This window comes from Mobula hypostoma, chromosome 6 (assembly GCF_963921235.1).
Source record: "Mobula hypostoma chromosome 6, sMobHyp1.1, whole genome shotgun sequence".
Classification (NCBI taxonomy): Eukaryota; Metazoa; Chordata; class Chondrichthyes; order Myliobatiformes; family Myliobatidae; genus Mobula; species Mobula hypostoma.
Window position 1 is genome coordinate 107,979,647 of NC_086102.1, and position 11,243 is coordinate 107,990,889.

Below are 11,243 nucleotides of genomic sequence, written 5' to 3' on the forward strand. Positions count from 1 at the left end.
TTGTGAGACATTGGGATATATATGTCCCTGGGGCCGAATGGGATAAACCCCAGATTACACTGGGAAACAAGGGAAGAGATTACTGGGCCTTTGGTATTATCTTTGTGTTTTGACCACAGGAGTAGTACTGGAGGATAGGTGGTGGCAAATGTTGTTTCTTCGTTCCAGAAAGGAAGTAAGAATAATCTTGGGAATTGTAAACCAGTTGAGTCTTCAATGGTGGGAAAATTATTGGCGAAGATTCTTAATAGACAGGATTTACAAGTGTTTGAAACATAGTCTGATTAGTGATAGTCAGCATAGCTTTGTGAGGGGTAGGTTATGCCTCCCGTGTCTGATGAATACTTTGAGGACATGACAAAACACATTGATGAAAGTAGAGCAGTAGATGTGGGGTATATGATAAGGCTCCCCATGGCAGGCTCATTCGGGAAGTCAGGAGACATGGGATCCGGAGAAACTCGGCTGTGTGGATTCAGAATTGGTTTGCACACAGGAGGCAGAGATTGGTTGTAGCTTGCGTGTTTTCTGTCTGGAGGTTGGTGACCAGTGGTGCTACATGGGGATCTGTTCTGGGACTATTGCATTTTGTGGTTATGCTAAATGACTTGGATAAGGAAGTGGAAGGGTAAGTTAGTAAGATTGAAGATGACATGAAGGTGGCTGGAGTTACAGAGGTTTGGCCAGGTTACCATGGGACATTGACAGGATGCCAAGCTGGGCAGAAAAGTGGCGGATGGAGTTCAATCTGCAAAAGTGAGAAGTGATTCAATTTGGAAGGTTGAATTTGAAGACAAAGTACAGGGTTAATGGCAGGATCCTTAGCAGTGTGAAGGATCTCGGGATCCACATCCATAGATTCCTGAAAGTTACAGCACAAGTTAATAGGGTGTTTGACAGGCGTACGGTGTGTTGGCCTTCATTAGTCAAGGGTTCGAGTTGAAGAGCTGCGAGCTCATATTGCAGCTCTGTAAAACGCTGGTTAGACCACAGTTGGAATATTGTGTTCAGTTCCGGATGTGGATGCTTAAAAGACCGTGCAGAGGAGAGTTACCAGGATGCTGCTTGGATTAGACAAATGTCTTATGCTGTAGTGTTCCAAGTGCGTCCTCACCACTTCAACATAATGTCCCAACTTAGTGCTGTGACTGAAGATGGCCAGTTTTGACACCCCGTACGCCTGTGATGACACGCTTCCAACCCATTATGCTGTTTCATTGCGCTCCCCAGTGCCCCACCATTCATAGCATAAGTCCTATGCAGGTTTAACTTTCCAAAATGTGTCACCTCACACTTACTTGTATTGAGGCTTATGATCAGAATCAGGTTTATTATCCCTGAAGTACATCGTGAAAATTATTGTTTTCTAACGGCAGTACAGTGCAAGATATCAAGATACCATAAATTCCAGGCAAATAAATATTGTAGAAGAAGCAAGTGAGGGAGTGTTCATAGGCTCATGGACCGTTAAGCAATCTAATTGCAGAGAGGGAGAAGTCGTTCTTAAAGTTTTGAATGTGTATCTGCAGGCTCCTATACCTCCTCGCTGATGGTAGTATGAGAAGAGGGCATGTCCTGGGTGGTGAGAGTGTTTCTGAGGCACCACCTCTTGAAAATGTCTTCGATGGTGAAGACGGTTGTGCCGTTGGCGGAGCTGCCTGAGTCTACAGCCCTCTTTGGCCTCTTGCGATCCTGCGCATTGGAGGCTGCATACCAGGTGGTGCACAGCCTTCAGTTAAGAGGCTGGAGATTGAGAGAAACTGTTTCAGTTGGTGGAGGATGTTATGTTGAAGTTGTAGAATACATTGGTGAGGCCTAATTTGGAGTGTCATGTGCAGTTCTGTTCACCTACCTACAGGAAAGATATCAATAAGGTTGATAGGGTACGTGGAAAATATACAAGGGTGTTGTTGGGACATGAGGACCTAAGTTTTTGAGATTAGGAGTTTATTCCCTGGTGTGTAGGAGAATGAGGGGAGATTTGATAGATGTATACAAAATTATGAGGGATATAGATAGGGTAAATACAAGCAGGATTTTTTTCCACTGAAGGTGGGTGAGACCAGAACTAGAGGTCTTTGGTTAAGGGTGAAAGATGAAATATTTAAGGGGAGGATGAAGGGGAACTTCTTTGCTAAGAGAGTGGTGAGTCTGGAGTGAGCTGTCAGCGGTAGTGGTGGATGGAGGTTCGATTGCAACATCTAAGAAAAGTTTGGATAGGTACATCGATGGTCAGGGTATAGAAGGCAATGGTCCAGGCGCAGGTCAATGGGGGTAGGCAGATTAATAGTTTGGCATGGACTAGATGAGCCAAAGGGTCTCTTTCTGTACTTTCAGTACTTTTCTGTGACTCCATGCCTCTATAATAGGGCATCCTCTATCACCAATACCAGGTGTGTGGATTTGAAGACATGGAGGAGCAGTGTTTAGTGCTGCTGCCTCATAGCTCAAGAGACACAGGTACAATCCTGACCTCGGTTGTTGTCTATGTGGAGTCTGGTTGGTTGGTTAATTGGCTGCCAATAGTCTCTGCCAATGAATTGCTGAGTGACAGGCTATTGATGTCCCCTAGAGACTCTACGTAGTTCCTGTGTCCACTCATTCCTCCCCACTGATCTCCCTCTCGGCACTTACCCCTGTAAGCGGGATAAGAGCTACATCTGCCTCTTCTCCCTCACCACCATTCAATCTCCCAAACGGCCCTTTGAGTTGAGGTGTCACTTCATCTGCAAGTCTGTCGGGGTCATCTACTACATCCAGTGCTCCCAGCGCAGCCTCCTCTACACCCTCCTTACCTTAAACGTGTGTCCTCTAGTACTTGACATACCCTGAGAGAAAGATTTTGCTTGCTTACCCTATCATTGCCTCTGGTAATTTTATAAAACTCTTATCAGGTCTCCCCTCAGCCTCCACCACGCTAGCGAGAAAAAAAAACAAGTTTGTCCAACGTCTCCTGTAGGCACGTGCTCTCTGATCCAGGTGACCCTCTCCAAAGCCTCCACATCCTTCCTGAAATGGCATGACCAGAACTTCACACAATATTCCAACTGCAAGATAACTTCCTGATTCATACCCAATGCCCCAACAGATGGAGACAAGCTTGACGTATGCTTTTTTTACCACTCTAATTGTATGGCCAGTTCCAGGGAGCGATGGCCTTGGGTGATGACCTACCAGCAGAAAGTCACAGCAACTGGGTCTCTGGCTCTGAGGCGCAGAAGGAGAGGGGGAGCAGAGGATTGCAGTAATGGTAGGGGACTCCATAGTTAAGAGATTCTGTGGACGTGAAAGAGGCACCCAGATGGTACGTTGCCTCCCAGGTGCCAGTGTCAGGAATGTCATGGATCAGGTCCACAACGTCTTTAGGTGGAGGGTGAGCAGCCAGCACTCATGATACACATTGGTAACGATGACATAAGTATGAAAAAGAATAATGTCCTGAAGAGAGAATACAGGGAGTTATGTAGAAAGCTGAGAAGCAGGACCTCCGGAATAGTAATCTTTGGATTGCTGTCTGTGCCACACACCCGTGGGGGTAAAAGTAGGATCATGTGGTGGATCATAATTGGGCTTTCAAGTCTACTCTGCCATTCTGTCATAGCTGATTTATTATCCCTCTCAATCCCATTCTCCTGCTTTCTGCCTGTAACATTTGATGCCCCTTTTAATCAAGAACCTATCAAACACCACTTTAAATATACCCAGTGGCCTCCACAACCATCTGTGGCAATGAATTCCACAGATTCACCACCATCTGGCTGAGAAATTCCTTCTTATCTCCATTCTAAAGGGATATCCTTGTATTCTCAGGCCTTGTTCTCCAGACCTAGAGAACAGTCTCTCCACGTTCAAAATTCAAAGGTTGTATTGAGAACTCCCCCCCCCACCCCCATTCTTTTAAACTCCAGCAAGTACAGGCCCAGAGTCATCAAACACTTCTCCTTCATTAACCCTTTCATTATCAGAATTATTCTTGTGAACCTCCTGGACACTCTCCAATGCTAACACATCTTTTCTTAGATAAGAAGGCTAAAACCGCTCACAATATTCCAAGTGTGGTCTGACCAATACCTGACAAAGCTTCAAAAGATTGAAGGTTGTTGAGAGGTTTGATGGAGACACCGTTGTTCACACTTGTGTTCTGTTGTCGCCTGCAGTGTTTCCCCTCTCGAAGAAGACCTGAGGTACCAGGATGAGCTGGAGTTTCCTGACCCGGCTCCTCGAGGAAATCAACAATCATTCCACCTTCGTGGGCAAGGTCTGGCTGACAGTTCTGGTGGTCTTTCGCATCGTCTTGACAGCTGTGGGTGGAGAGGCCATCTACCACGATGAACAGAGCAAGTTCACGTGCAACACCCTGCAGCCGGGCTGCGAGAACGTCTGCTACGACTCGTTCGCCCCTCTGTCTCACGTCCGGTTCTGGGTCTTCCAGATCATCCTGATCTCTGTGCCTTCCGTTATCTACCTGGGCTTCGCTATGCACCGGATTGCCCGGATGGAGGGCAGGAGGCAGCCCAGGAAGAAGATACCCATGGTGCACCGGGGCGTCGCCCGGGACTACGAGGAGGCAGATGGCGACAATGAGGAGGACCCCATGGTCTCCGAAGAGATCGAGCCCGAGTCGCTATCCAAGCCGGATGAGAACACCTCTGATAAGAGGCCGCACGATGGGAGGAGGCGTATTAAGGAGGACGGCCTGATGAAGGTCTACGTGTTCCACCTTCTGATGAGGACGCTGTTCGAGGTGGGGTTCCTGGTGGGTCAATACTTCCTCTATGGGCTACAGGTCCTGCCCGGTTTCGTCTGCAGCAAACCGCCCTGCCCGTACACCATCGACTGCTTCGTCTCACGTCCCACCGAGAAGACCATCTTTCTGCTGGTCATGTATGTGGTGAGCGGGCTCTGCCTTTTCCTCAATATTCTCGAGCTGGTCCACCTGGGCTGCGGTGGGATACGGGACGGGCTGAGGGGCCGCCGGCTGGCCAAGTGCCGCGCCTTCGCCCCACCGGGCTACCACGCCGTGTTGCGCAAGGAGCAGACCAAGATGAGCAACGGTGACATGTCCTACCGTGGCGCGGTGGGCGGCCTACCGCCGGCAAGCCTGGAAATGACCGACATGGTTCACCGACACCTCAGGATGGCCCAGGAGCAGCTGAGCATGGCATACCGAGCATACGGGGATGTCCCAGATCACCACAGGAGTGGCAGCCCCGAGTCCAACGGAACTGCCGTCGAACAGAACCGCCTCAACTTTGCTCAGGAGAAGGAAGGCACATGCTCCGAGAAGACAGGTAAACCCCATGCCAAAGGTCAAGGCGGACCCATGTTGTGGGGAGGTGGGAGCTTTAGTTAGAGGACCTGAGTTACTAGGAAAGATTGAATAAGCTCTAGCCTCTACTTTCTTAGAAGTTTGCGTAAGATTGGCATGTCATCTAAAACTTCGACAAACTTCGATCGATGGACAGTGGAGAGTATCCTGACTGGTTGCATTATGGCCCGGTATGCCGCTACAGACGGGAGCATTTAGAAAAAGTCGTTTGCAGGGTGGTAGTGTCCGCAATTATTTTTCCTGCACACTTCTTTGTCCTGGACACAGACAAGCCCTGCTGCTACAGGAAAGCAGCATCTATCATCAAGTACCCCACCATCCAGGCCATGCTCTTTTCTTGCTCCTTCATTGGGAAGGAGGTACAGGAGCCTTAAGTCCCACACCACCAGGTTCAGGAAAGGTTATTACCCTAAAACAACCAGGCTCCTGAACTGGCATTGATAACTTCACTCACCCCAACTCTGAACTGATTCCACAACCTCCAGACTCACATTTAATGATTCTACAACTCACGTTCTCAGTATTATTTACTAATTCATTAATTTCTTACTATTATTTGTACAATTTGCCTTCTTTTGCACTTTGGTTGTTTATGTGTAGTTTTTCCATTTATTCTATTGTATTCCTTTATTTCCCTGTAAATGCTTGCAAGAAAATAAATCTCAAGGTTAAATATATGGTGACTGTGAGACATGGGAGCAGAATTAGGCCATTCAGCCCATTGAGTCTGCTCCACCTTTCCATCATGACTGATTTTTTTCACCCTCTCAATCCCATTCTCCTGCCTGCTTCCTGTAACCTTTGAACGCACTTAATGATTAAGAACCTTTCAACCTCCACTTTAAATATTTCCAAATACTTGACCTCCACAGCCATTGTGGCAATGAATTCCACAGATTCACCAGCCTCTGGCTAAAGAAATTCCTCTTCATCTCTGTTCTAAAGGGACGTCCTTCTATTCTGAGGCTGTGTACGCTGGTCTTGGACTCTCCCACTATAGGAATCGTTCTCTTCACATCCACTTGATCTAGACCTTTCAATATTCTATAGATTTCAATGAGCTCCCCTCTCATTCTTCTAAACTATAGCAAGTACAGGCCCAGAGCCATCAAATGCTTTCCATAAATTCAACTTTTCGCTCCTGGGATTGTTCTCCTGCACTTCCTCTGGATAATCTCAAATGCCAGCACATCCTTCCTTAGATAAGCATCCCAAAAGTGCTCACAGTACTCCAAGTACGGTCTGGCCAATGGCTATGAAGGCTCAGCGTGAATCCTTGCTTTTATATTTGTGACCCTTGAAATGAGTGCTAACATTGCACTTGCCTCCTTTACCACCTACACAACCTGCAAGTTAACCCTTTAGGAGTTCTTGCACATGGACTCCCCAAGTCCCTTTGCACCTTTGATTTCTGAGTGTGCTCCTTGTTCAGTCTACATCTTTGTTCTTTCTACCAAAGGGCACTTCCCTACACTATATTCCATCTGCCACTTCTTTGCACAATTCTTCTAATCTGTGTAAGTCCTTCTGCACTCCCTGCCTCCTCAACAATACCAGTCGCTCTTCCTATCTTCATATTGTCTGCAAACCTGGCCACAAAACCATTTAATAAGTCCACTGCATAAATTCAACTTCTTATTATATAATGGAAGTAAATGAGAGAGTATAAAAATTTTCATGAGAAAAAATTTGTGACGATATTGCCAAAACTTTTTTTATCTCTGACATACACTCAGTGGACACTGAATCTCTGTTCTTCATCTTCTAATGCTGTAGCCCATCCACTCCACAAACAAGAGAAAATCTGCAGATGCTGGAAATCCAAGCAACACACACAAAATGCTGGAGGAACTCAGCAGGCCAGGCAGCATCTGTGGAAAAGATTATAGTCAACGTTTCAGGCCGAGACCCTTCAGCAGGACTGGAGAAAAAGGCTGAGGAGTAGATTTAAAAGGTGGAGGGAGGGGAGAGAGAAACAGAGGGTGATAGGTGAAACCTGAAGGGGGAGGGATGAGGTAAAGAGCTGGAAAGGAGAATGGTGCATCTGTAGATGGGAATAAACAATCGACATTTCAGTCTGAAGCTCTTCATGAGTCCTGATCAAGGGTCTCGGCCCAAAACGTCGACTGCTTATTCCCACCCAGAGCTGTGCTGCTGAGCTACTCCAGAACATTGTGTGTGTTGCTGTAGGTTTCCAGCATCTGCAGTACCTCTATGTCTATGATTTGCTACCCTCTGCAGCTTTTTCCAGTCCTGTGCATTGGAGCCTGTGTAGTAGATGGTGTTGGAACCAGTCAGAATTCTCGAGTCTTTGGTGACATATCAAAACTCCTCGCATGGTTTTGGGGGATAAGGGCCAAACACAGGCAAATGAAACTTGCTTGGATGGGAGTCTTGGTTGGCATGGATGAACTGGGCCAAGGGGCTTGTACCCATGTGGTATAAATAAATAGTTAACCGTAGGACAAATAGAACATTACAGCACAGTACCGGTCCGATCGCCCACAAAGTTTGACCTGGTCTTAACCTTTTAACCTGCTCTGAGATCAGTCTAAACCTCCTTCCTACATAGCCCTCTATTTTTCTATAATTTTTTTCTAACCATGCCTATCTTTTTTTTCTGTCCCCTGCAGGATTGAGAGGCTGATCCTAATGGAACCGGCTCTTCGACTAAGCGGTTCGGAGGGAGTCCGAACGCTTGAAGTAACTGAGAAAGGGACCTCAACTGGAAAAAAAAACTAGTGTTTCATCTTGACCTCCTTGGCGCTAAGGACACTAATTTTTAACTGAAACCTCTGGATACAGCTGGAATAGTGGGTGGGTGGGAGGGTGGGAGTGCCGTTGGCATTGGGAAGAACGTGACTACACTACACGGTGAAAACCGGTGGTGTCAGTTCACTTGTACTATTAGGTACCTTTCTGAAACATTCCATGCACAACGCAGTTGGGTACAGTGTGTCTTGGATGAGCTTTGACACTAATCTAGCCTCCTCTGGGAGCACTGAACCAGCATTCCGCAGTCCGAGGTGGAATGCCTGTCTTCCTTAAAGTGTTGAGAGGCAGTAACGCCTCTAGGCCACAACCATCCTCAACCTGACCCTTTGTGGGCAATTGCCGATAGAACAAGACACTTTTTAATTCTATTTTTTTCTTGTGTATCTTAATAAGAAACCCCAGTGTAGTTTTGGGCTTTTGATTGCCAATTGATTTATTTTTTAAATTCCAGTTGTTTACAGCTGTAGAACATTCCAGAACTTTGGGTGTTGAGGAAGAGCAGCGATCAAATGAATCTCCTTTTTTTTGTGTTTATATTTTAATGAACTTGATACTGATTTTGCTGTAGGTCGCCGGATGAGATTTCCTGTTTCATTCTGCACAATTCCATGACATATAGTTCAGGCCACGGTTCCACAGTTACTAACTCCTGGAATTCAACTCACTTCCTCCTCGGCCCTTCACCTTGCCCCTCAACCCAACAAAAATCTCCGCAGAATCATTCATTCTTGTCATGCGCAGCGACACAGCGGGGATTGCCTCTCTGACAGCATCAGCAACACCAGGGTTCTCTGGTTGGTTGGCAGGTGGGTATTCCCTTGCGTTCCTTGAATTTTCTCTCAGCTTGTTGCCCAGAGGTCTCTCTTTTTCTCTCTGGGGACTACAGGCAGAGCAGCTGACTAGGAAGCCTTGCATTGGCCAGTAACTCTAGCCTTTATGAATAAGGTCTAACCTGTAGATTGTTTTTTCCACCCACCTGTCCACCTTTGTAAGGTGTATGAACCAAAGATCAGTTTGCAGTTTACTTTTTTATATATATTTTAGGTAAAAATGCATAGGTTCTTAATCCACTATGTTTTTTTTCTTTTGGTGAATATTTTCCTTTGGGATTTGAGATTGTCTTTCTGACTGGGTTCTATGTAGTTTACATGTTCCGAGTGTTTAAGTCCGGTACATTTCACCACTGAGGCTCACTTTGTGCTGTTTTCATTTCAAAGACACTTGTTCAGGTACCTGCCAAACCTGTAGACTCCTTCCTCAGCTACTGCTGTGCTCAGAAGGTGATCTGTTTACTACAGCAGTGAGCCACTGTGTTCTATTATCTCATGTGTGAACTGCCTTTGCTGTTGTGCTTTTTTTATATATAGAGAAATAAAAAGGGATGCTGACTAACTTATGCTGTCGAATTCTGTGTTGTCAGCCACACTGATTCTCCGACGTTACCTTGTGCTGGTTGGAGCAGGCAGAACATAGAGCATTGAACAGTACAGCACAGGACCAGGCCCTTCAACACACAACGTTGTGCTCAACCAATTAAATTAGCAATCAAATGGTAAACAAAACTCATCCCTTCTGCCTACACAATGCCCATATCATTCCATTTTCCTCACATTCCTTACATTGTGCTCTTAAAATTCCCTGTATCTGTCTCTACCACCAGGGCTGGCAGTGTATTCCAGGTATCCTGTCCCTGTCCCCGCATCTCCTTTGAAATTACCCGCTATCCCCTTAAATGTATGTCCTTTGGTATTAGACATTACGTTCCTGGGAAAAGATACTGTCTGTCTGCTCTTATCTATGCCTCTCAAAATCTTATAAACCTCTATCGGATCTTCCCTCAGCTTCCGCTGCTCCTGAGAAAACAACCCAAGTTTGTCCAACTTCTCGCTCTAGGACATGCCCTCTAATCCTGGTAGCATCCTGATAAACTGAACAACATTTAAACACTTTGTAACCAACTTCCACCCTGCCCTCAAGCTTACTTGGTCCATCTCTGACACCTCCCTCTTCTTTCTTAAACTTTCGGTCTCCAACTCTACTGATAATCTTTTTCCCACTCCTGATTGAGGGTCTCAGCCCAAGGCGTCGACTGTTCATTTCCCTCCGTAAACGCTGCTTGAGTTTCTCCAGCACTTTGTGTGTGTTACTCAACATTTAAAAGGCTCCAGAACAGGTCCGTGGCGGATAGGAAAGGTATGGGCCAAACACACACAAATGGGACAGTTTAGATCTCTTGTATGACAAGATGGATTCTCAGATTCACAATCTACCTTATTATCATCTTGTGCTTTATTGTTTATCTGCATTGCCCTTTTACAGTAGCTCTTACACTTTATTCTGCATTATTATTGATTTTTATGTTCTACCCCAATGTACTGTGTAATGATTTGATATATATGAACATTATGGAAGACAAGCTTTTCAAAATCTTGGTATCTTGGACCCCACTTGGAGTACTGTCTTCAGTTCTGGTCACCTCACTACAAGAAGGATGTGGATACTATAGAAAGGGTGCAGAGGAGACTTACAAGGATGTTGCCAGGATTGGGGAGCATGTCTCATGAGAATAGTTTGCGTGAACTTGACCTTTTCTCCTTGGATGAGAGGTGACCTGATAGAGGTGTACAAGCTGATGAGAGGCATCGATTGTGTGGATAGCCAGAGGCTTTTCCCAGGGCTGAAAAGGCTGACATGGGAAGGGGGGGGGGGGTATAGTTTTAAGGTGCTTGGAAGTAGGTACAAGGGGGATATCAGGGGTAAGTTTTTCACACAGAGAGTGGTGGGTGTGTGGAATGCACTGCCAGTGAAGGTGGTAGAGGTGGATACAAAAGGGTCTTTTAAGAGACTCTTGGTACATGGAGCTTAGAAAAATAGAGGGCTGTGTGGTAGGGAAATTGTAGGCAGCTTCTCGAATAGGTTACATGGTCAGCACAACAGTGTGGGCTGAAGGGCCTGTAACGTGCTGTAGATTTCTATGTTCTATGCTACATGTCTGAAGGGCGAAACCCCTGGGTTCCCTTGTCTAGAGGTTGGAGGCTACAATGTCTGAGAGCCTGGGGCCAAGGACTGGAGGCCGGAGGCTGTTCATGTGTGCGAGTAGCTGAGAAAGGGACTTCTAGAGTCAGACCATAAGAGCACA

At 46.2% G+C, this 11,243-nt stretch overlaps 1 protein-coding gene across 2 annotated transcripts in view; it reads left to right on the plus strand.

The window, feature by feature from the left end:
• LOC134348275 (gap junction gamma-1 protein-like) overlaps positions 1-10,408 on the plus strand; it is a 49,996-nt gene extending 39,588 nt beyond the window's left edge. Inside the window, exons 3-4 of one of the 2 annotated variants that reach the window (XM_063051408.1) lie at positions 4,158-5,291; positions 7,963-10,408. In XM_063051408.1, the coding sequence (XP_062907478.1) occupies positions 4,193-5,291; positions 7,963-7,976 (1,113 nt within the window). In that variant the 5' untranslated portion in view covers positions 4,158-4,192 and the 3' untranslated portion in view covers positions 7,977-10,408. The remainder of the gene's footprint in view (positions 1-4,157; positions 5,292-7,962) is intronic. The other variant, XM_063051407.1, reaches the window with a different exon arrangement.
• Positions 10,409-11,243: the final 835 nt, after the last annotated feature.